Genomic DNA, 22,478 nt, shown 5'->3' on the forward strand with positions numbered 1-22,478 from the left:
AGAGCCTAAGCAGCTACCTAACTCAACACACACAGGATGCTGCAGTATGAAAGAAGTCATTGTATCAGATGTGGAAAGGGACGACATAGGACACAAATAACTACACTTCCCGTTTGAGGTTGTAAATCTCCCTGTGTAACCTATAAAAAAAATCTAGCATGGGATTCACTTAGATTAAATCTAGGGTTTTCAGTCTGAACTGAAGCAAAAGTACTGCACAATAATTTCTAACAGGCACAAACTCAAACCTCAATCTCAACCTCATCTGGAACTACAAGCTTTTTTATCTATAATTGATACTGTTATTAATAGCCTACAATGCAAAAAATAACACTGAAAATTATAAGGCAACTTACTTTCATGCCCTCAAGTTGAGTTAATGCAAAAAAAGGTAAAGTAAGTTTTAAGTTGACTGAATTTTTACAGTGTGTAGTTTATAAGTTTGATCTGATACTGCATTTAGAATTTAATTTACTTGTTTATTTACTTGTTCCATCTATATAGTGCCTGTCTGGAGTGAAGGTCTTCAACTGAGATTTGAAGGATATAACAGGAGAACAGTCACAGAGAGAATGGGGGAGTGCATTCCAGAGTTTGGATTGCAACTGCACTAAATGCCCTGCCACTCATAGAGGACAGCCTACTATGACATATGACTAGTAGATTATGGCCGGAGGATCTGAGTGTGGAATATAAAGGAATATGATAAATAAGTTCAGAAGGTTAAATTTAATATGGGAAAGGACAAGTAACCAGTGAAAATGTGAGTAATATGTGAATGTTTGTAGTTGTCTTACAGCCCTTTTTTGTGACGAATCCTTGAACATACAGTTTTTCTGACCTTACATATTATTTATAAGGCTAAATCAAATATTATCTAAATATTTACTCATAATCATACAATTACCATGAGGCTGAAGCTTTATAGCAACATCAACTAGCAATAAGTCTACTACAACTAGACTAGGCTAATGTTATGTAGCTAATGCTAAAGCTTCAGGTTGAAGGCCCTCAGCCACAGTATGGAAAAGGGCAGGATACTTTTTTTGGATTCCATCTTTTATCTTTTATTCGATCTCTTTATTTAAAATATTAACTAAATGTTTATTTGTACCAAAAATAAATGGAACTTCCATTCTGACCAGATTCCACAGGTGTGACGAGAATAAATGATTGGCCATACGCACCTTTGCATGGTCCCTTTTTGAACACAATGTCATCAACAGCGATATCACTTCTTATTGAAGGGCCCCTGATGGCTTCAAATATAATCTGCCGAAAAGAAAGCAATGAAAAACAGAAACCTCAAACTACTAATGCAACTCATTGTTCAAAACAGTTCAGAGATCAGGTTCAAAGAGCCAAGTCCAACATTTATTTGTTCCCTCTTACTTTGATCTCTTAATATGTGACCACTTTGATGTCTAATGTGATCAACGGACCATCAGATGTTTTTGGGTTGTGTGGGTGTGCATGGTTACATGCCTTGTGCCTGGTTGAACAGTCATAATCCACAGTGGCCTTCATCCAGGAGATGCTCTGTTCTCCCTGTCTCCTCCAGAGCAGCCTCTCCTTCAGACTATCGCCGCGCCGCAGCAGAAGGCTCAGGGTGCCCGTGCCTGAGCCGTACATGTGATAGAAGAAGGTCAGGCACTGCGGCCCTACTGACCCACGCAGTTCTGGGGACAGTAGCCGTGACAATTGACCGTGCAACATGTGGGATGCCTCGATATACATGAAGTACCCTTAGAGACATGACAACAGCAGGGCATAGTGTTAGTCAGCATGCTAACAGAAAATGCTGCCTTTGTGTTACACTGATGCAAATAGAAATAATTCAAATGTGTCAAATTGCCATTCCCCTGGACAAAAAAAGGACAAAAACATCTCCTTTATAAAATGACCAACCCCTTTGGATGTGTTCTTTCCATCCATATGTGAGATTTACACACTGCGAGAGCTCTTTATGTCATACAAGCAAGTTATGACCAGGGCAGAGTCTGCACACCTACAGATGAGGTTGCTATGTAGAATCCCACCTACTGTCAGGGATGCCAGTTTTCCTGCCAAACTGAGCTAGTTTATGGTATCTGTTTGTGATCAAAAATATGCTCACTAATCATATCAATTTTAATTAATATATTTAAATATTATTTGGATTGGAAAGCTTGTTTGGTTCAAAAAACACAGAACTGTATCAAATGTATTATACTTTGCATTGATTTACTAGATGTTTTAGCGCCTCAGTACCCACCTATGGGGTACGTTGTAACATTTGCACTTCTGCTATTGGCTGAGCGGATCATAAATGGAAGCAAAGCTTATATTTCATTTGTAGCAGAGATGTACAGGTTGCTTGCATAACAAATGCAAATAAAAATCACACCTACTTTTAAGATAATTTAGCAAAAAAACAAAAACGTGTTAAGTTGTGCTCCTCTCTTTCCTACATGTCATTTATTACATTCATTATTGGACTATGGAATTAACTATGGAATTATTACATTTACATTATTATGTAAAGCAAACCAAATGTATGACTAAAAGACAATAATAAATAATAAATAAATAAATAGAACAGAGCTTGCTAGCCTATATTAAGAAGCACGAGCATGTTGTTGACTCACCTACCCCTAAGGTGTGGTCCCCCTTGGGCCCTGTGTAGGAGGTGGGTGTATGTCCCTTGATGCGTAACCAGTGTCCTTTCTTACTCTTTTTCTCCTGAGTATAACCACAGTCTCCTGTCTCGAAGTAGCAGTGTCCTGGTGGTGGTCGCAGCGGCCCTGAAACCACAGCACATGGGCTCTGTCATTAAAAACGAGACTCCTCAGTAAACAAAAGGATCGGGTATGTTATAGTAAGGTCTCGGAGAGCCACATTGTAACCTACTTTGGATATTTTTTGGGTTTCTTGAGATATACAAGCTTTTCCATTTTCCATTTTCCTTTTCTTATGTGCATTGCAGAAAGTATAGTGGTTAAATTGCGTCTATTTTTGCCCGCTGCAATGGGTGCTGCCCGTTTAATTTCTATGTTCACAAAAGCGGATGTTTTGCACCGCTACGGGATGAAGGAGTCTATAAACGGCTGTTATTTAAAAATTGACAAGTCTCGGCCTGGTTTCTAACCTACAATCATTTCTACAAACAGGCCAATGGACAGATGTTTATTCTAAGTACATTTTTGCAGAGAAGTATGTATATTTCTCAACAAATCATTCACTTGCTGTATGTATAATTCACTAGGCCTAAGCAGCTGTGTCCATATCTCTAAAATCACGCTCGCAAACAGAACTCTTTTTACACAGCTATAAACAAGGAGAGTTATTTGACACTTATGCTGCCCACTTAGGGCTGGTCTGAAACCAAACAGTCCTGTGATCTATTTTTACCACAAAATGAAGAAAGAATGCAGCTCAATCCAGTTTAAGCCCTGCTGATGTAGATCTCATCAGCAGTTTGTCAGTGCTAACTGTCCATAAAACTGTGTATTATAATAATAATAACTCTGTGCATGATGTATCAAAAGTGCTCTTTCAACTCCATAACAGTAACATCTTTTTTTGTGCTGGCATTGCTGAATTTAAATAGGGTAACACTACATTGACAATGCATTTAGCCTATTAGCAAATGCTAATAAATAGGTGTTCCTTACAAGTGAAGAGCTTTTTTCAATAACAGCAATAAACAAAAGGTAACCAATTTTCTATGGGTTTTAAACACTGATCTCCTCTCAATGGGGGAATGCTCAAACTAGAACAACCGTTTTCATTTACTGTTACATTCACAGTGCCATTTTGGTGTTAATCACTGTGACACCACACTTTAGTATGAAAGTCAAAATTCTGTTATTGCAACAAACTATAATGTGGTTTATACAAACCTTAATTCTGTATTACATTGAAAATAGTTCAAAACATGATATTTGACATACAATATTTACCATTTACCATTTTTTGTATACAACCCTGTTTCCAAAAAAGTTTGGGCACTCCACAAAATGTAAGGAATTTTTCATTCGTCTGACCACAGGACACTTTTCCACTGCACTTTTCCAGTCCATCTCAAATGAGCTCAGGCCCAGAGAAGACGGCAGCATTTCTGGATCCTGTTTATATATGGTTTCTTCTTTGCATGGTAGAGTTTTAACTTGCATTTGTGGATGTAGCGATGAACTGTGTTCACACACAATGGTTTTCAGAAGTGCTCTTGAGTCCATGCAGTGATTTCCACTATAGAATCATGTCTGTTTTAATGCAGTGCCATCTGAGGGCCCAAAGATCACAGCATGCCAATATTGGTTTTTGACCTTGTCCCTTGCATAAAGAGATTTATTTGGATTCTCTGAATCTTTTAAATGATATTATGTACCGTAGATGATGAAAGCCCCAAGTTCTTTGCTATTTATGTTGAGAAACATTATTCTTGAATTACTGCATTATTTGCCTGTGCTATTTTTACAGAGTAGTGAACTCCTCCTAATCTTTATTTTACAATCCTCTCTGTGACGCTCTTTTCATATCCAGTCATGTAACTGATCTGTTGTCTATTGACCACCAGGTGTGTTTTTTTAGTCTATTTCAGATCAGGTGAAGCTCAGAGAAATTGGTGGTGTGTCTGGATGGTGTTAACAAATGGCTTCTGCCATGCATTGTAGTCTTTACTTGCATTTGTGAATGCAATGATGAACAGTGTTCACTGACAATGTTTTTTTTTAAAGTACATTCATGTGGTGATTCCTATCAAAGAAGCACGCCTGTTTTTAATGCAGTGCTGTGTGATGGATTGAAAGTGACATTCAGTCGTGACTGTGATGATTTCATGAACTATAGAGGGTAAAATATCAAAAATTCTTGCAGTGGTTGGGGAACGCTGTTTTTTTAACTGTTGGATCAATCACGAGCGGTGAGTCCCATTTCCAAGCATCACCTGTTAAAGAAGTTTTTTTAACATTGCATAATGTTCCTAGTCTTAAATTGCCCCATCCCAACTTTTTTCTTGTCTTTGCAGTGTTTTCATTTAAATACAGGTCTAAGTATACTTACACACTTTTATCTGCACTTCATGTACTGTCCCAACTTTTTGGGAATTGAGGTTTGCATGTAGTAACTATGTGTGATTTTCTCACACATAGGTAGCGTGATTACATCTTTACCAAATACGTATTTGAATATGAGAAACACATTGGTAGACTTCATGAATAGGAATATCCACATCTGTCCATGTATTGTAGAGTTTCACCTGTAGTTACACTGCAGTCTCCTAGCGTCACTGTGATGTCATCAAGAGCTACAAGCCCACAGTCCCAGAAGTTTCTGCAAATGCTGACAAAGACTATCTGGAAGGAGAAGAGATGAGAGTCTATCATAACACAGCAGACTCACACAGTGGTGTAATCAGCTCACTCTCTGACAAGCAGTGATAACCATGTAATAAAACATCTTTCATATGTTGGAAAAAGCCAAGCAGGCCCACTGTGATGCTAGTGTTAGGATGGACACTAAACATACATTGAAGATATACAACAGTATATAACAGTGTTTTTTTCCCCTTACAAGCTTTTGTTTTGTGCCATATATTTCTGACCTTTTTTTGTCATTTTTTGACATCTAAATAAAAAAACATCTAAAGTTCAGAGCTGAATATAAAAAATCTAATTCATTATGCAACCAAATATGTGATTATTATGTAATCTACATTCATCTATAGGTGTTTAACACTATTACAACAATAACTTTCCACTTCTAAGGGTTTAATGTTTTTGGAGACATATTACGACTCATTGAACTCATCAAGGCCATCTTCTTCCTCTTCAAGAGCCTCAGAAGGAGAAAACACTTCACTACCTTCATTTTCCCTGTGAGAGTAAAACTCCAGTTACAGTCTATATTTGGTCTTGTTTTGAACCAGGAGGTTTTCACTATACTATTAAGATCTCCTTCTAGAATTATTCACGGTTAACCTCTTGAATCCTCGGGCTTCCTTGTAAGTCTTTTTAAAGAGTGCCCCAGAGTACAGCAATGATATATTGCTCCTTATCTTTTTTTGAAAATGATACCAATGTGTATGAACTCCCACATTCAACACTGAAATGCTAATGCCATATGTATTGAATAAAAAGAGTGAATTTGTCTTCAGAAGATTCTGTTAAATGGGGTCGATTCTCGGTTACTTATTCTAAAAAATGAAAGGATGCTTTTATATAGACTTGTTGAGCTGAAACAGCTTCCTATATAAAGAATATAGAATATATAGAAACAGCCTTGCTCTATATAGAAACAGCCTTCTTCTTTCATATTAGGGTCATATCAGAGTTTGACTGATATGAAAATGTCACTGATATCAATACAGATTTTAAGGAACTATAAAAATGAAGATAAACATTAATATTGTGCTTATGTATTTTTAAATGGCAAAGTAATAAACAGACTTGAATAATTTAGTTATTCAATGGTCTTCAATGCAAAATGGACCCTGGCCCTTTAAGGGGTTAAACAGAGCTAAATTTATATAGAACTGTTGAATTTCCTACACAAACAACAGAAACTTACACTCTCATTTCTTGATTAATATAAATTGTAGCACTGAGGATGAACCTACCCAGAATTCATTGCATCTTTTGTGGTGTCTGATACTCTTAGTTGTATTATTTTTAATAAATTCTCTTCACATAAAGGTTTTATTTATGATGTGTCAACCTCATGGATGAATATCACATGTTCTGTTTTAACATCTTACCCATGAAGATCATTTTTGTGCATTTTATTTCTGTGGAAGATCTTTTTTGTTTTCATTTTACCTGTTCAGTCTGTACTGCTAATAAGAGTGAAAATAAATTGGCTGCTGCCAGTTTAGCCATTCTCCTCATAGTAGGGGAGATATAGGAATGTTATAATAACATCAGTGTTTATGATTTCATGTAATCTTACATCAGTATCACGTCTTTTTATCAGCCAAACAACATATCAGTTGGGCCAATTTTATACCAGAGAAATCAGAATAAAGTAAACAGTTTTTTGAAAAATACAGCCATATTCTACCTTAGTGGACATGGGTTTCTGATAGGTAACCTCCACCTCCGTCCACATGTCTCTGGATCCCTCGGAGGCAGTCCAGATCTTCTCCTGAGCAACGTTCTTCTCATCGTAGATGTAAAGAGCCAGAGCATTGTCAATCTTCCTGAAGCCATGCAGAGCGTAGTAGAACCTGAGGCAGTACTTGTGGTTTCCCGGCAAATAGGGTCCATGTAAACGGCCCACATAGCCCGGACGCGAAGTAAAACGAGTGTTGGCCATTAGGTAGGACCCTGAGCCACGAGGAGACAAAATTGGAACAGTGAAAAAACCTTTGTGGTCTTCAACATCCCTGTTTTCAACATCTGGTTACTGAGTAACTCCAGAATAAGGATGAGTGCCACTATCGGGGAGCATTTGCATTTGAGAGTTTTCGACTTTTAAGTGTGGGCTTAAAATACAAATATGTTTTCAGACTGCCTGAAAAATGCAGAACTACTGCCCAGGGGTATAGCATTTAAATTTAGCCTATTAGTATAAAATGAGATCCATCAAAGTGTTTTGAAAGGCTTCACATTGAAAACCTCCCTCCTGGTCATTCTGATTCTCTTTTTATATGTATGTCTATAAAATATGGATAGGGAGGGATGAAATATGAATGATGCAGGCTAACATTTTCTCCACCAAGCCAAATGTTTATCATCACTACAGGAGATGCTGCCTAACTTGGTGCATATAATTCAACTGTTTTAAAATTTCCCAACAACAATCAGCCATTCACAGCAGATATTCAACATCCCATACACCCTTTAAAAAGATGGTTCTTCAACCTTTGCATAAAAGAGTACTTAAAATGTTCTGCAGAAGGTTCTATAGAGCACCCAAAGGGTTCTATATAGCACACAAAAGGGTTCTTCTATTGTTATGGCTTCAAGCTTTTAACAATAGAAGAACCCTTGTTTTTGTGCTATATAGAACCATCTACAGCACATTCTTCATCAATCTGAAGAACCCTTTCATGATGCAAAGAGCCATTTAACCATGCAAGGGGTTCTTTGAGTGTTCATTGTTCTTTACAGAACCATTTTCTTTACCGAGGAACCATTGAAGAACCATCTTTTTTAAGGGTGTACCTAAATTAAGATGGTCATATGATCTTAGATTAATCGGATCATAGTTATCACTGCCAGTTTGCTGCAGGACTAGGTTTGATTTACATTACTGTTACAGAACATTTCTTGGCAGAAGAAATGTTTGTTATCAATCATAAATCATTGTTATTACTGAACATTCCATAAATATTCATATTGTATTTTGTTACTACTTTGTCTGTCAACCTCCGTAATCTCTAGTAAGACCTGACAGATTTGTGTCTGCACTTTATGATTGTTTAAATACCAAAAATGACCAAAAACCTGTCAAAACTGTTATTTATTTCATAGAAAACGTGTGACTTTTCATATTTTCGAGTTCAAATGAAAATAATCATAAAACACCTCTGCATTTATTTACAAATGTGAGTAAAATGCAAGTGTAGAACTCGGATGTTTCTGTTGTTTTAATAAGCTGTGGGTGAATAATTAATATAAAATTTAGTGGTGCTGAAGTCAACACATTATAAACCCACTAATGTGAAAAATTATTAACACCACTAAAGTTTCAATGCTGTTAACTGATTGTCCTACTTTGACCTTTTGGACCAACCATGGTTCCAGCCTGAAGACCAGCTGCTTGCATGCTGCTCATTTAAACGCAGCTGTCAGATTGCACTGGTGGATCTCTTGACAAAAGTTGCTTCCAGCTACTGCCACGCTGTGAATTTGTTTATCACGAAAGTATGTTGCAATTAACCATGCCTAATTATTTTAATCATTTGATAAACCTAATCCAAAATCCAAAAAGCTTATGATTTTACCAGCGATAAATGCAACTTTTGAGAGTCAAATTCAAAGAAAGCAATGACATTTCCACAGCATTAAAAGATGAGAGTTTGTGAAGTGGACTGTGAGCATTATAGAGACACATACCAGAGCCTGTAGTGTGGTCTCCAATCCTGTAGATGTTTGGTCTCAGAGAGACTCTGTTCCAGACGGCCCCTCCGACACGCTCCTGATAGTACTGACACAGACTCTCCTCAAAGTCACAGTTAGCCACAGAGGGGTCAAAGGTGGGCTCTGAGGTAATGCCGCAGAAACAAAACACACAGCATTAACATCAGCTGAAGGCACTTGAACATTCTTAGAGTATTATATCTGTCAAAAAAGTGCTGAGCACAAGGAATCTCTCACTGTGGCTGTTGAACAGGAAAAAAAACTAGTGCAGAACTTTTCCATATATTCTACATATGTGGGCTAAGATTTGTTTATGTAGTTCACTTTGTAGACAATTCGACTCCTTCTGAGTACGTCTTAAAACCAGAGGCAGACAGAAAGAACACTGCTAGCACAAGAACAAATGTAACACAACATTAACTGATCAGAAGAGTTACACAATCTCACCACAGTGTTCTTTTTGTCAGTTTAATAAACTTAACAGTTTAGATGGATTTGCATTCTTTTTAAATGTAGAAGGAGGGAATGTCTAAAGCCTGTGGTAAAGAGAATCCGGATGTCTGGGTGATTTTTCGGCCAATATGCACTCAGCCAAGCGAGGTTTGGTTTGCTTGTTTAGTATTTAGCTGGTGCTACAATCCTGCTACAAAAAACAGCAGACAAGCATAGCTGGTCACCAGCAAAACCAGCATATGTTTTGTTTTGGATGCTGTTCAATGATGCAGGAATGCTTGAATGAGCCTGCTGGGTGAACAGCTAAACCAGAGCCAGACCAGAATAACAATTCATTGAAATTACAGCTATCTGCAAGCGTGGTACAAACTGTGTAAATAATCAGTTATTTCAAACCACAGCAAGCTGTTAATCTCAAATGGACTTGCATATGTGGTTTCTGACACTGTATGATGCACTGTGTTTTTATAAAAATGGTCAATTCAGTTCATTACATAGCTAAAAACTAAAGTAGTAGCCTGCTAATAAGCTTCCATTTGTTATCTACATTAGCCTCATAGCTCCAACGGAAAATTAAAGAAACAAATTTCAGACACCAAATACATCTTGGCTCATCGATTACATTTTGGATAAGGGGAGAAACTGTTTAAATTAGACCGGGAGGTCATAACAGTGGTATACAGATCTTATAGAAATATGTAGTTTATTTCCCTTTACATTTGTGGTTCTGTAAATGATGCACTGCTCATCAATGAATTCATTAATAGAATTCAGTCAACATTAAAAATGTTGGATTCTTTCTGTCTTTATATGTATCAAGTTTGCTCACATAGTTTTCATGCTCTGTCTTTTCTCAAGCTCTCAAGCTGTGCAAGTGGCTATTTTTGTCCTTACTGCATGATGGTATGTCTCCTTGTCATCTGCTGCCAACGCTACAGCACATTGTTCTCCTTTTATAACAATGCCTTCTTGTAGAATTTACTTGGTAATTAACAAGTGGCAGTGCATGTTCACAGCAATTTAAGCGACAAAATGATTTACACATTTTCAAAACAAATACAGACAGCATGACCCTGATAATTATACAGCATATTTAGCTGTGACAGGTGAGCGTCAACTCTATACGCAGCTTTAATCTTACACTGTACATGCGCAAACTTCTGCACATGAGAGTTTAAAGTTAATGCATGCAACTTTTGAGAGCATTGTTTATTTTTGTTGGACAAGACTGCTTTGAGATGCAATACAGAGCAGCAACTTAGAACAGAGATCATTTATACACACTATATGGACAAAAGTATTGGGGCACCTACACATTACACCTACAGGAGCTTTTATAACATTACATTCTAAATCCATAGGCATTAATATGGAGTTGGTCCCTCTTTGCAGCTATAACAGCTTCCACTCTCCTGGGAAGCTTTCTACAACATTTTAGAGCGTGTCTGAAGGAATTTTGCCCATTCATCTAGAAGAACAGGTCAGGTCAGCTGTGAGGTCAGACACTGATGTTGGACGAAAGGGTCTGACTCACAATCTAGTCCAACCCCTGAAAAACAACCCCATAGCATTATTCCTCCTCCACCAAAGTTGAAACAATGCAATTAGGCAGGCAACATCATCTTGGCATTTGCCAAACCCAGACTTCTGGCATTGGACTGCCAGATAGAGAAACATGATTCATCACTCCACAGAATACTTTTCCACTGCTCCAGTTGCGGTCTGCTTTACACCACTCCATCCTTGCTATTGTGCTTGGTGATGTAAGGCTTGCATGCAGCTGTTCGGCCACATAACTCCATGCTATGAAGATCCCAAAGCACAGTTTTTGTGCTGATGTTAATGCCAGAGGAGGTTTGGAACTCTGCAGTTACTGAGTCAGCAGCACTGGTGACGTTTATGCACCTCAGCACTCAGTGACCCCACTCTGTAACTTGCTGTTCCTAAATGCTTCCACTTTTCAATAATACCACCCACATTTGATTGTCGAATATCTAGGAGGGGAAACATTTTGCAAACCGACCTGTTACAATGGTGGCATCCTATTACAGCACCATGCTCAAATTCAGGGAGCTCTTTAGAACCCATTCTTTCATAAATGTCTGTAGAGTGCATGGCTAAGTGCTTCATTTTATACACCTGTGGTGATGGGACAGAATGAAACACCTGAATTCAATGATTAAGAGGTGTGTCCCAAGACTTTTGTCCATATAGTGTATATAGTCTTCACAACCTCTTGTGTATTATGTATTCATTGTACTAGGTATTGTGCTTTGTGTTGTTTCAGTTTTGTAGTGTTTGATCTATCCTTACTAACTTTTTTCCTACAGTCACAGTTAACAAGAGAACATGACCACAAAAAACTAAACAAGAAAGCTGCATTGAGAGCGCAGCACTATGATGTCTCAGATGGGGAATAGTTGCGTAAGGAACGCTATTACTCCTTATAAAACAAGACTGCACTGACCTGTTTCAGTGTGGCAGAACTGGGGAGAAAAGGTGATGTCATCCAAGGCCACATAGCCACCGCGGGGACTGTTGAACGCTACTTCATACACCACCTACTTACACAGGAAACACAAGATGCTCTCCATGAACCCTGAACTTGATGAAGCCCAGCACAAATTCTAACAGAAGAGTACATTTCTCACTGTCATGAAACTGGGTTACAAAGCTGTGTGAGAAATGTTCATGGAATACTGATAAACTTATGATTCATATTGTGAAAACATCATAGAGGACCTCAACATACTGTAAAAACTGTCCAATTCTGTCAGACTATTCTGGAGGAGCTAACCAAAACAGGAGATTCTTCAGCCTTTCAGAGATGTTGTTCTAGCTGAAGACACTATGGAAAACAATCGAAGAGCTATAGACACCAAACACCATCTGCATGAGGTGATATCCGGATCCCACTCATGCACTCTCAGTCTCTTTGTTTACACGGGCCCAAAGAAGCGGCTGCAGGCACTCAAACACAGCGGCTGCTGAGCAGGCCCAAATCTGTCCCTTTTTGGCATGTTTACATGAACAGAGCTGATGAAAAACAAACATCACTTTCTCCATCAACCCGAGACACTGATTTAAGTAAAGCTGGATGTGCACCTAATTTACCATATTTAGACCTATAGTACACTGCGGTTCGTCAACAGCCAATGTGAAAAGTCTAACGTTGTTCCATATGAAATGCAAAAAAAAAAATGAAATGGTCACTAAACTGGTTAGTTTTCGAACCTGAAGGAAGATGTATGACCTCTTGCACTCTCTGATCTAACAGGCTAACCTGCAAATTGACAGCAGCTGTAATTCCAAAACAGTTTGATAATTACAGATAACTCATTAATCATAAGTGTCAAGTCATCCAACATCAGTCCCTGAATTATTTCATTAACAGTTCATTTGCCTGTCTACCTCATCTATTTTTTTAACCTCCCTTGTATTTCTCAACAGCTCTTTATGGTTGCAAGGGACTCGAGATGCACTATATGCACCTGCTCATTCAACACTTCCTCTGAAATGAAGGGTATTTATAGGGAGTTTTCATACGTTTGCTGTAGTAACAGCCTCTCCTCTTCCGGTAAGGCCTTATACTAGATGTTGTAACATTGCTGTGAGGATTGGATCGCATTCAGCCACAAGATCATTAGTGAGGTCAGGTAGAGATGTTTAATAATTAGTTCTGGACCACAAACATCACTCCAAATTATCTCAAAGCTTCTGGTGGAGCTTCATCACTCTGGAGAACATAGCTCCACCACTCAATGCCAGATGGCTTTAGACCGCTCTAGCTGATGCTTAGTGACCTCATGTGCAGCTGCTATCCTATTGGAAATTGAACACCTTAAAATAACCAATTAAAACATAAAAAGTACACCAAAAATATATGGACATCTGACTGTCACACCTATATCAGCTTGCTGGACATCTCATTCCAAAACCATTTGCATTAATATGGAGTTTTTACACCCTCCTCTGTTCTGGGAAGGCTTATCACAAGATTTGGAGTGTATCTGTGGGAATATGTGGCCATTCAGGAAAAACAGTACCTGTGAGGTGAGGCACTGGTGTTGTATGAAAAGGCCTGGCTCGCAATCAATATTCCAATTCATCTCAAAAGCAGTCAGCTGGGTTAAAATCAGGACTCTGCGTAGGCCACTAGAATTCCTCCACACCAACAATTAACACTATCCTTCATTGAAACTAAGGAGGTGAGCCCAAACCCTGAAAAACAACTCCAGACCATTATCCCTCCTCCACCAATCTGTGCTGTTGGCACTATGCATTCTGGTAGGTAGGGTTCTTCTGGCACCTGCCAAACTCAGATTTATCCATCAGATAACATATCAAAATATATCACATAAACATCAAATAATTTGATCAGGAAATCCCAAAGTTTTGCATGCAACTGTAAATACAAAGCAGTATATGCAGGATGTTAAAAGCACATTTTGTAATGTAATTTATCGGTTTGCAAACACATATGAGCAACAACATATTTAAGAGCTAGAGTGTTTCTACACACTTTGCCAAAGGTTTCTAGTCCCTAAGTCTCAAAGATAAAAGAACTCTCCATCGTAAAGTGATGAAATACATCCTGATCTGAACGTAACAGCTGTTTGTAATTTTGCTATGTGACAGCTTGAAACAATGCTGAACACCCTGTAACCGGGAGCCATTTGAAGTTGCTTGCTTTCCCTGACACTGTGTTTCCATGAAGTGCAGCCTCACAGGGTGATTAATGGGCAGCCACTGCTGCTGCCCTACATTCCAGTGCCCGCTGTGGTCGGATTTAATTATGAAAATTCGGATAAAAGGGCAGAGGGAGAAACGGTCATTTGGCCAACACATAAAGCTCAACTGCAGACATTCAGATACTTAAGCTGTTCATTTCAGGAGCACTATAATTTCTCTGCTCCATGCGTCATTTCAAAAATAAAAGCAAGTAATTCAGTTATGTGAACTCTAATAGCCAAACACAGTATGAATAGTTCAAGCAAAGAAACCAACTTTTATTTGTGTGAGTCTGAGCTTCATGTATTAAATCAAGCGCTGTGTGAAGCTTCTCAAACACTTCCACAATCTCAACTGTACCAAGAATGACATTTACTACCTCAAGCACTGACCTCTAAAGGATGCTGTGCCTTTATGTCCACCTGGACAAGTTTCCAGCTGGAGGTGGCATATACTTCTGGTCTCCAGATCTCCTCGTAGTGACCCAGCTGGTCTCTTGTGAATACGGAGAAGAAGTTGCCTCTGGCTTGGTTCCTCTGGTAGTAGAAAGACAAGCAGCCGGACATCGCAGTGGTCGTCATTGGTGACACAAGCTTAGCCACCTCCTGGAACCTCTTAGCATACACAGAGTCCACATACATGTAATGACCTAGTTCAGAATATTAGAAAAGAAAACAAACAAGAACTTTGATACACAGTGAATTTCTACTGGTTGATCCAACCGTATTTCAGACCTAAAACTAGCATTTAATATTATGTAAAATTCTGTAACGCAGCTTTGCATCACGCAGCCTCTTCAGTTTAACCACTTAAAATACAAGACTTATTACATACGTAGTATTATTATTTAATAACTACAGGGACTTCAATGCAAACTGGTCGAACTTTTCTTCTAGAACTGAGTAATGGCCATTTAAGGTGTTACAATAATTCATCATTTTGTATACTTTTTGTGCATTCATTATTTAATGTTTGCACTATGATACCCAACTTGCATTACACAAATATGTCATACAGCCATGTGAATCACCAACAGCAAGAAAGACATCCACTTTACCCCTCAGGTAGAAGTTGATATTTGGCTTCCTAGCAGTAACATTAGCTAGCTGGGTTCTTTCTGCATTAAAAAAAAAAAACAGCCCACACATGTGTAACTTTTCAAAATGTCCATCTTCCTTCAAGTTACATCACCAGAGAGGGGTTTTCCTAGCCCTGAACCAGAAAATTTTATTCTTGAGACTATTGTGGCACCACTGTCAGAGGCAAGTACTCATGTTTACAACAGATGTAGTAATGCTCACAGTTTCATTTTGGCCAGAGCGCCCCTTTAATATGATCACACAAACAATATCATGGACAATGTTCATTACTCCATGCACTGAAAGAAGTCATGCATTGTGTTAACTCGATTCAAATTTCCACATGAATAAAACATATTATAACAACATACATTTATAATTCAGATTTATTTACTTTTGGAAATATATGTGTTGATGTAATGTGTTGATGTTTCTCAACATATAAATACCATTATGGTTAATATACTACTGCACATAAACAAAACCCAGTCCTGCCTCTGTGACCACTCTAAACCAACTGTGAGATGCATAAATACCATTTCTATGTTTTGCACAGAATTAAATGTTTGCATAATTCAACAATTGAAATTCAAACAGTTCATTCAGACTGGTTTGATATGAAATGGCACATGTAGGAAAATGTAGAAAAGTACAGAACCAGGTTTCTTTACAGTGGTGGTGATGGGAACCAGGGTTTGCAATGCATAAAATGCAAAAAGAAGCTATTATTAAAATGACTAGTAAACATCCATTTATCTCCTGAGCTTTTATATGTAAGACTGATAATGGTAAAATAGTAATAATCTGGAAAATATGTTTTCTTTTGGTAATATTTTCCTTACAATGCCCTGCATGTATCTCTCTACCATGAAAAAATACATTTATGGCCAACATTTTATCTCAAAACTATAGTAAAACAACATCTCGGGCATCTGATAGAGTATTTACAGTCGATTAACATAATAGCTTTCTGTGAGGTTGTTTCCATTAAATGTTTCTGGAGTCTGGTTCCTATCAACACCAGTGTGAGTAATTCTAACTCAGCAGGTTTCTCTAGAATGGAGCATATTACGTCAAAGCATTCCAAATTACTTTGTTTATATCTTAAGAATTGATTAATGTGGAAAAATTGGAAAAAATGGAGGAATTCTCTTTTAATGAAGCATGCACTGAAAAAAACGAAGGCAAGGTCAATTTAAAACGATAGAAGCATTAGGTAACTGCCCTACTTAATAAAACGTAAGGGCTTTCGGGGCCATTAGAGCTCACAAAAGCTGTAAAGCAAGTTTTCTTGTAATTTTGAGTCACCCTTACTTTTATTGGATCCAGTACAACCGACACAATATGACTACAACAACAGAGAATAAGCATTAAAGCTTATGTCTTATACCTTACAACTCAAAGGGTGGACTGACTCAAATGCTCAGAGAGCAGAAACCAGTGGGACACCACTGGTGGGAAGATGTTGAAGAAACTGCAAAGTTTTTGTGTAAAGCTTGAGTCAGCGCTATGTGATCCAGCCCCTGAATCCTTTATGAATAAAGCATAAAGATGTTGTTTTGTTCATCCATACCTCTCTGGTTGCTCATGGTGTGGTCATCGGGGAGGTTGGACTGAGGGTCTCGGGCGAGGCTGCCTCCCACATACCAGTTTACATTGGGGTTCCACTGGTTACTGTAGCCACACAAGTGGTGCTCCTCAAAATTACACTCTGAGACATAGTAATACACATGCTTGTCTTTAGGTAACCTTGTAAAATATGACTGCACCCATATATAGTAATGGAACTACTTTTGCTCAGTAGCTCAGCATACATGTGTTTGTCATTACCACCATTTCTTCACCACTTAAATCTCAAATACCAGTGCATCAGCAATGAAGTAAAGGAGATATCATTCTGCATGACCATAACATGATAAAACAGAAGATATACCTAGACAGTAGCCAGGGATGATGTGAATTTCAAAGATAGCGATGCTGTTTCCTGGACCTTGGTTGGGCCGAGCCTCCATTACAAGCTGTGAAAGGAATGAACAAATGAAGACAGAATTTACACTATATATATATATATATATATATATATATATATATATATACGTTCTATCACATTATCTGAATATGTAACACTGATATCACAGACATCTGCAATGAACAAATATATTTAAGCAATCAATTAATGTTTTTCTTGTGCTCATGATGAGTTGCAGATGTTCTGTGGGTTTCCTGAATAAATCAAGGCATTCACATGACCTGACAAGCCTAAGGCATTATCATCACAAATGCTGGCCAACCTTAAAGGAGTGGCTCACCAAAAATCTAAAGTTTTTCACTCAATTCAAATAAAGTCGAATAAGCAAGAAATGCTTGTCATCTACAAGGGCTAAAGAAGCTAAGAAGTAATGGAGTCCTCTGACACCCTAAATATAAAAAAATGCAAGAAGAAAACAAGTCTTGGCTGACCGACTAATGTGGAGGAAGAGAAAAACTGTACATTTGATTCTTGTTTCAATAAATCAATTTAAATTACAACATAACATAATCAGAGAGTTTTAATATCGCAGCGCTGATGGTGCAAAGCTTCATATCTACAGGAAGGCAACTTTATGAGAGAAAGAACTACAGTTAGTCCATTCATCATTAAATTCTGCCACAACCTCCTAAAGCTCAAATTATGAAAAGAAATGATAAACAACAAAAATATAAATACAATGCTTTGCCCTGACAGTGAAAATATATTAAATGATATTATTATTACAATATTTCTCAATATATTTGCAATATGGAATTTTGTCCATATCATGTAATCATAATAGGAGCTGATGTAAAGCAATATGATGCTGCTTAAGGATAAAAAAACATACAGCACTGTGCAAAAGTTTCAGGCACTTTAATTTTATTTAAGAAACTCCAACAATATCACAACTATAAAAAGCAGTGATGTTATTTATGTTAATGTGTTTGTTGACCCATTTCCAAAGCTCTCTTGAGGAAGCTGAGTATTAGTTATCACACATATTTTGTCTAATCAGTACTTCATTAAATTGAATCAGGTGAGCTGCTGATGGACTTGAACATGTTTATGGTCAACGTTGTCAAGCAGAAATCATGAATCAAACCTGTGCTCTTCTAACTCTTAAGAGATCAACTACTTTTTTACAATAAAAAAACGTTACTTTTCACTGGATGTATGTTTTTAGATTTATTCTTTTGTGTTATATGCTACACACTTTTTTTTCTGGCAAAACATGTTTTCTGCTGAGCTAAAGGGCTTGAACAGTTTGCTTAGGTGTCTATACTGTACTGTACATATTAGTGCACCAAATAAAAGTGCCCAAGTGTTGACACTTCACTATTTTGGGTTGTGGGAAAAATCTAGAATCATATGTCACTGCTTTATTGCTGGGGGGCTGTCGTCTGAGAAACTGTTTCAACTATGAGAATAGCTGCAGTTTATATACAGTATATACATTGTACATCTGAATGTATGTGCATCTGTGTAAATATGGCATATGGTAGGACCATTTACGTGATGTATACGCTTGAAGCGAAAACAAGTAGCATGGATTTATTTGCTTTGCTATCATTATTCATAAAGCACATGAAACAACTTCAATGCACTTGTTTACGCTAAGCCCATATTACACTCAACCTCTCCTCTAATATATGTAATTCCCTAGTAACGTTTAACCAAAATATATGGCCTCAGTGTAAAAAATGACTTGTTAAAGCAGTGCTAAGAGATCAAAGCTGAGGCCTCTAGGCATGTTAACAAAGAGCTCCTTTTTACAAACTCAGCTGAAACTTTCTTTTTGTGTTTTAAGCTCTTGGAGACTATGAGTACCCAAACACATCAGGTTACAAAACCCACTCTCTGTGTGAATATCTGCTTTTTTGTCTCCTCTATCCTGTCTGACACGCAGAGATGACTGTTCCATATCTGCTCCCACCTGGTAGGCTCTGGAAATGTTGCGGAGGTCTATGCTGGCTATGAGCCAGCTGTCTGAAGCCTTGTCTGCCATCCATAGTGTGTAGTCGAAGCTCTCGCCGTGGGGGCGTAAGTGGACCTGGAGGGAGCCGGTCCCCGTGATTTGGTAGACCAGACGCAAACAGCTCCACTCAAGTATCTCAATCTCAGGGCTCACCAACACAGCTCTGTCAGCTTCCCCCATAAACGAGGAGTCCGCTGTTATGAAGCGACCTGCAGGAAGAACAAAAACATTGCTTGGTGATTATGATCAAAATTTGAGAACGATTCATAAATACTTCAATTTTTCTCAAATACTAGTGACTTTCATTGCTCAACATTTGAAGGAGTATTAGTTGTGGATATACCACTGGTCTACTACAATGTTATGCACAATAGCCAAGGCAAATCTACAAAACCCTTGACATTGTGGAAAATCCAATGATCAAAATTAAAGTACAGTAACCACTGTAGCAAAAAAGAAGCTTACAAACAAAAATTTTGATAGTCACAGATTTCAAAAATTTGTAGTAAGGGTAGAGGCCCTTGCTTTAAATGACTTCAGTACATCTGTGCCTGGAAAACATCACCAATTTCACACACTGCAACATCAATTGTTCCATTCTTATTCCAGTCACTTCCGCAGTTTGGTAACCGCTGTGGGTTTCTTGGGAATAATTTTGTCGCCAGTGATCTTCCAGAGATTCTGGATCAGGTTCAGATCAGGACTCTGCGCTGGGTATTCCATTATTTCAATGTTCTCATGTTGCTGAAGGAGGCTCTGATAAACATTAGCATTCTCCTTATCATGTAGCTGTATAAGAGGCCCAACTCCTGCTGCAGGAAACAACCCCCCAAAACATGTCACGTCCTGCTCAAAACTGATTCTTCACACACTTTGGACTCCAGTTCAATGCTAAACATAATGTTTCCCAGCTGACCCAAAAAATTAAACTTGCTCTCATCACTGAAATGAAAGTTTTCCACCATTCACGCAACATGCTCCTCAGCAAAGGTTAGTCTGGCCTTTCGATTCTCTCTATTGATGAGAGTCTTGGTTACTGCAGAGAGGGCTTTCAGTCTGAATTCTCTCAGACGGAGAGACACGGGTATGCCGAGACAGAACCTTGCCCTGAGCTACAGTACAATTCCGGCTGCAGTGCTGAACCAATTCCCCATCAAGAATTTCCATTTCACCCTGTTCTCTAGTGCATTGGTCTTATGTGGACGGCCAGCATTTTTTGAGTACAAATGAATAATGTCATTGTAAAGCTTCAATAGTCTTGAAATCAAGCTCTTGCAATAGTTCAAAAAGCCATCCCTTAGGCCTTCATCTGAACAACCTGCTGTTGCAAGGTTTCAGCCAACTTGGAGTGACTCACCATCTTGCAAAATGATTGAGTATGGACAGAAAAATAGGGGTTTTCAGATAATTAAGAGAATTAGAACCAGATGCCAGATTAGGACCAATAACTGTGACGTATCCCAAAGTGTTCTTTAACTTCAATCACAGTTGCCTTTCAAATTTCAAATGGTTCTTGCATTGTGATATAGAGTAATTTTAAATTATGAAATATCTTCACCTACATCCCTTCTATCCATTCAAATTTAGATTAGATCTCAACCACATTTAACACAAGTGTAAACGGAATGTGTGTTTATCATCCGTATACAATTACATAAGGCTTGCTAAGGAGTTGGCTATCAGGTGAGAGAGTATGCAATGAAATGAAAGATGGAGGATATGTGAGGCTGAAGTTCTTCCGAAAGCAACAGCCTTCTCAGTCCAGGCTGATGAAAGTGCCCAGGCAAAGCCTGTGAACTTGCATCTTAACGAGGAAAAACAATAGTAAAACAGAAATTCCATGTTATGATTTTTGGATTGTTTTTTTTTCTTTTGGATGACTAAAATATCAGGAACTGATATTCGTAAATGAGTTCTATTCTGATTGGTTAGCCTGCATTGTACCTTATTCAAAAAGCAGTCTGAGGGGGATTAATAATGGTACAAACATCTAAATGTTGGCCTGATCATGGAGAGAAAGCAAGGTCAATCCGCAGAATGTTGAACGTTTGAGATTTCCCATTCATATTTTAACCAGTGACCAGTGGTCTCTTTTTCTCTATTTTCTCTCCCAACTGTCCACTCTGATTACCTCAAAATCTGCAGGCTATAACCAACCAGCACAGACTCAATCAGGCTGAGAATCATGGCCAAATTCAGGATAAAAGCCGTGTTATTAAACTTCAACATAAGAGTTTTGGGCAAGACTCCTGCAACATGATTAAACTGTACGTTGCTCTGGATACATGTGTAAAACAAACACTGTAAATGAAGCTGAGCGTTGTAAGATATGTCCAAAGAGAAAAACAGTCATTTTGTGTTAAAAAAAAAAAAATTCAAATTCTGCAAATTTATCCCAAACTTGTGTCTTTTTGGCCAACAGGTGCAGATCCAAATCAACAATCCGGGGGGAGCTACAATCACTTTGATGAATGACCTTCATTCAACTATTTTTGAACTAATTCCAAAAGAGCACTAATACAAAGTTCTTTCTTACTTATCACCAATATAGAACTTTCCGCTCATAACAATGGGATCATTTCACTAAATCAGAATCAAATAATGCAAACAATGGAAGGTGTCAGTGTCATGCACACTGAGCTAATGTGTTTGCAATGATGATGGAATAAAAGTCTTAATTGCCATGTATAAAGTAAATCAAATGAATCGGTGGTCCGTACTGCCTAACATTAATATCCAGCCTGTGTGTCAAAAACCAGGTGTGATCTATATTAGCTCCTTTGCCCAATTGTGGTTTACACAATCTTTGGAAACAAAAGATCATGATGGATAGAACTGTTCATCTAAGCACTCCAGTCCAAGTAGATTGTTTAGAGCATGTATAACAGGCTACGTCTGGACTTAAACAGTTTGATTTGAAAGCAGAACAGAAATATCACTTCTCCAGAATTAAGTAATCTTAGCTGACATCTATGCATCCAACTTGCCACATGCTCAAAGCGCATCAGACATAAGAGTGTTGTTTGGGGGCATTAACTTTATAACCTCCTATACCTCCAGATGTTCTCACGGTGAGAGTGACTCACTCCAGATGCCACTGAAGTCTATTTTCCCGACTTTTCTCTTCTTCTTTTCTCTGGATCTCTTGTTATAAAAACATGCTC

The 22,478-nt window shown here is 38.1% G+C and overlaps 1 protein-coding gene across 2 annotated transcripts in view; it reads right to left on the minus strand.

Moving 5' to 3' along the window:
- mamdc2a (MAM domain containing 2a) overlaps positions 1 to 22,478 on the minus strand; it is a 31,292-nt gene that overhangs the window by 2,073 nt on the left and 6,741 nt on the right. The window contains exons 3-13 of one of the 2 annotated variants that reach the window (XM_017690970.2): positions 19,273 to 19,523; positions 17,259 to 17,343; positions 16,899 to 17,036; positions 14,639 to 14,895; positions 11,983 to 12,076; positions 9,039 to 9,185; positions 7,039 to 7,304; positions 5,240 to 5,336; positions 2,628 to 2,783; positions 1,486 to 1,745; positions 1,188 to 1,272 (exon numbers count right to left, since the gene is read on the minus strand). In XM_017690970.2, coding sequence (XP_017546459.1) covers positions 1,188 to 1,272; positions 1,486 to 1,745; positions 2,628 to 2,783; positions 5,240 to 5,336; positions 7,039 to 7,304; positions 9,039 to 9,185; positions 11,983 to 12,076; positions 14,639 to 14,895; positions 16,899 to 17,036; positions 17,259 to 17,343; positions 19,273 to 19,523 — 1,836 coding nt within the window. Of the gene's footprint in view, positions 1 to 1,187; positions 1,273 to 1,485; positions 1,746 to 2,627; positions 2,784 to 5,239; positions 5,337 to 7,038; positions 7,305 to 9,038; positions 9,186 to 11,982; positions 12,077 to 14,638; positions 14,896 to 16,898; positions 17,037 to 17,258; positions 17,344 to 19,272; positions 19,524 to 22,478 lie in introns of those variants that run through there. The other variant, XM_017690971.2, reaches the window with a different exon arrangement.

This window comes from Pygocentrus nattereri, chromosome 20 (assembly GCF_015220715.1).
Source record: "Pygocentrus nattereri isolate fPygNat1 chromosome 20, fPygNat1.pri, whole genome shotgun sequence".
Classification (NCBI taxonomy): domain Eukaryota; kingdom Metazoa; phylum Chordata; class Actinopteri; order Characiformes; family Serrasalmidae; genus Pygocentrus; species Pygocentrus nattereri.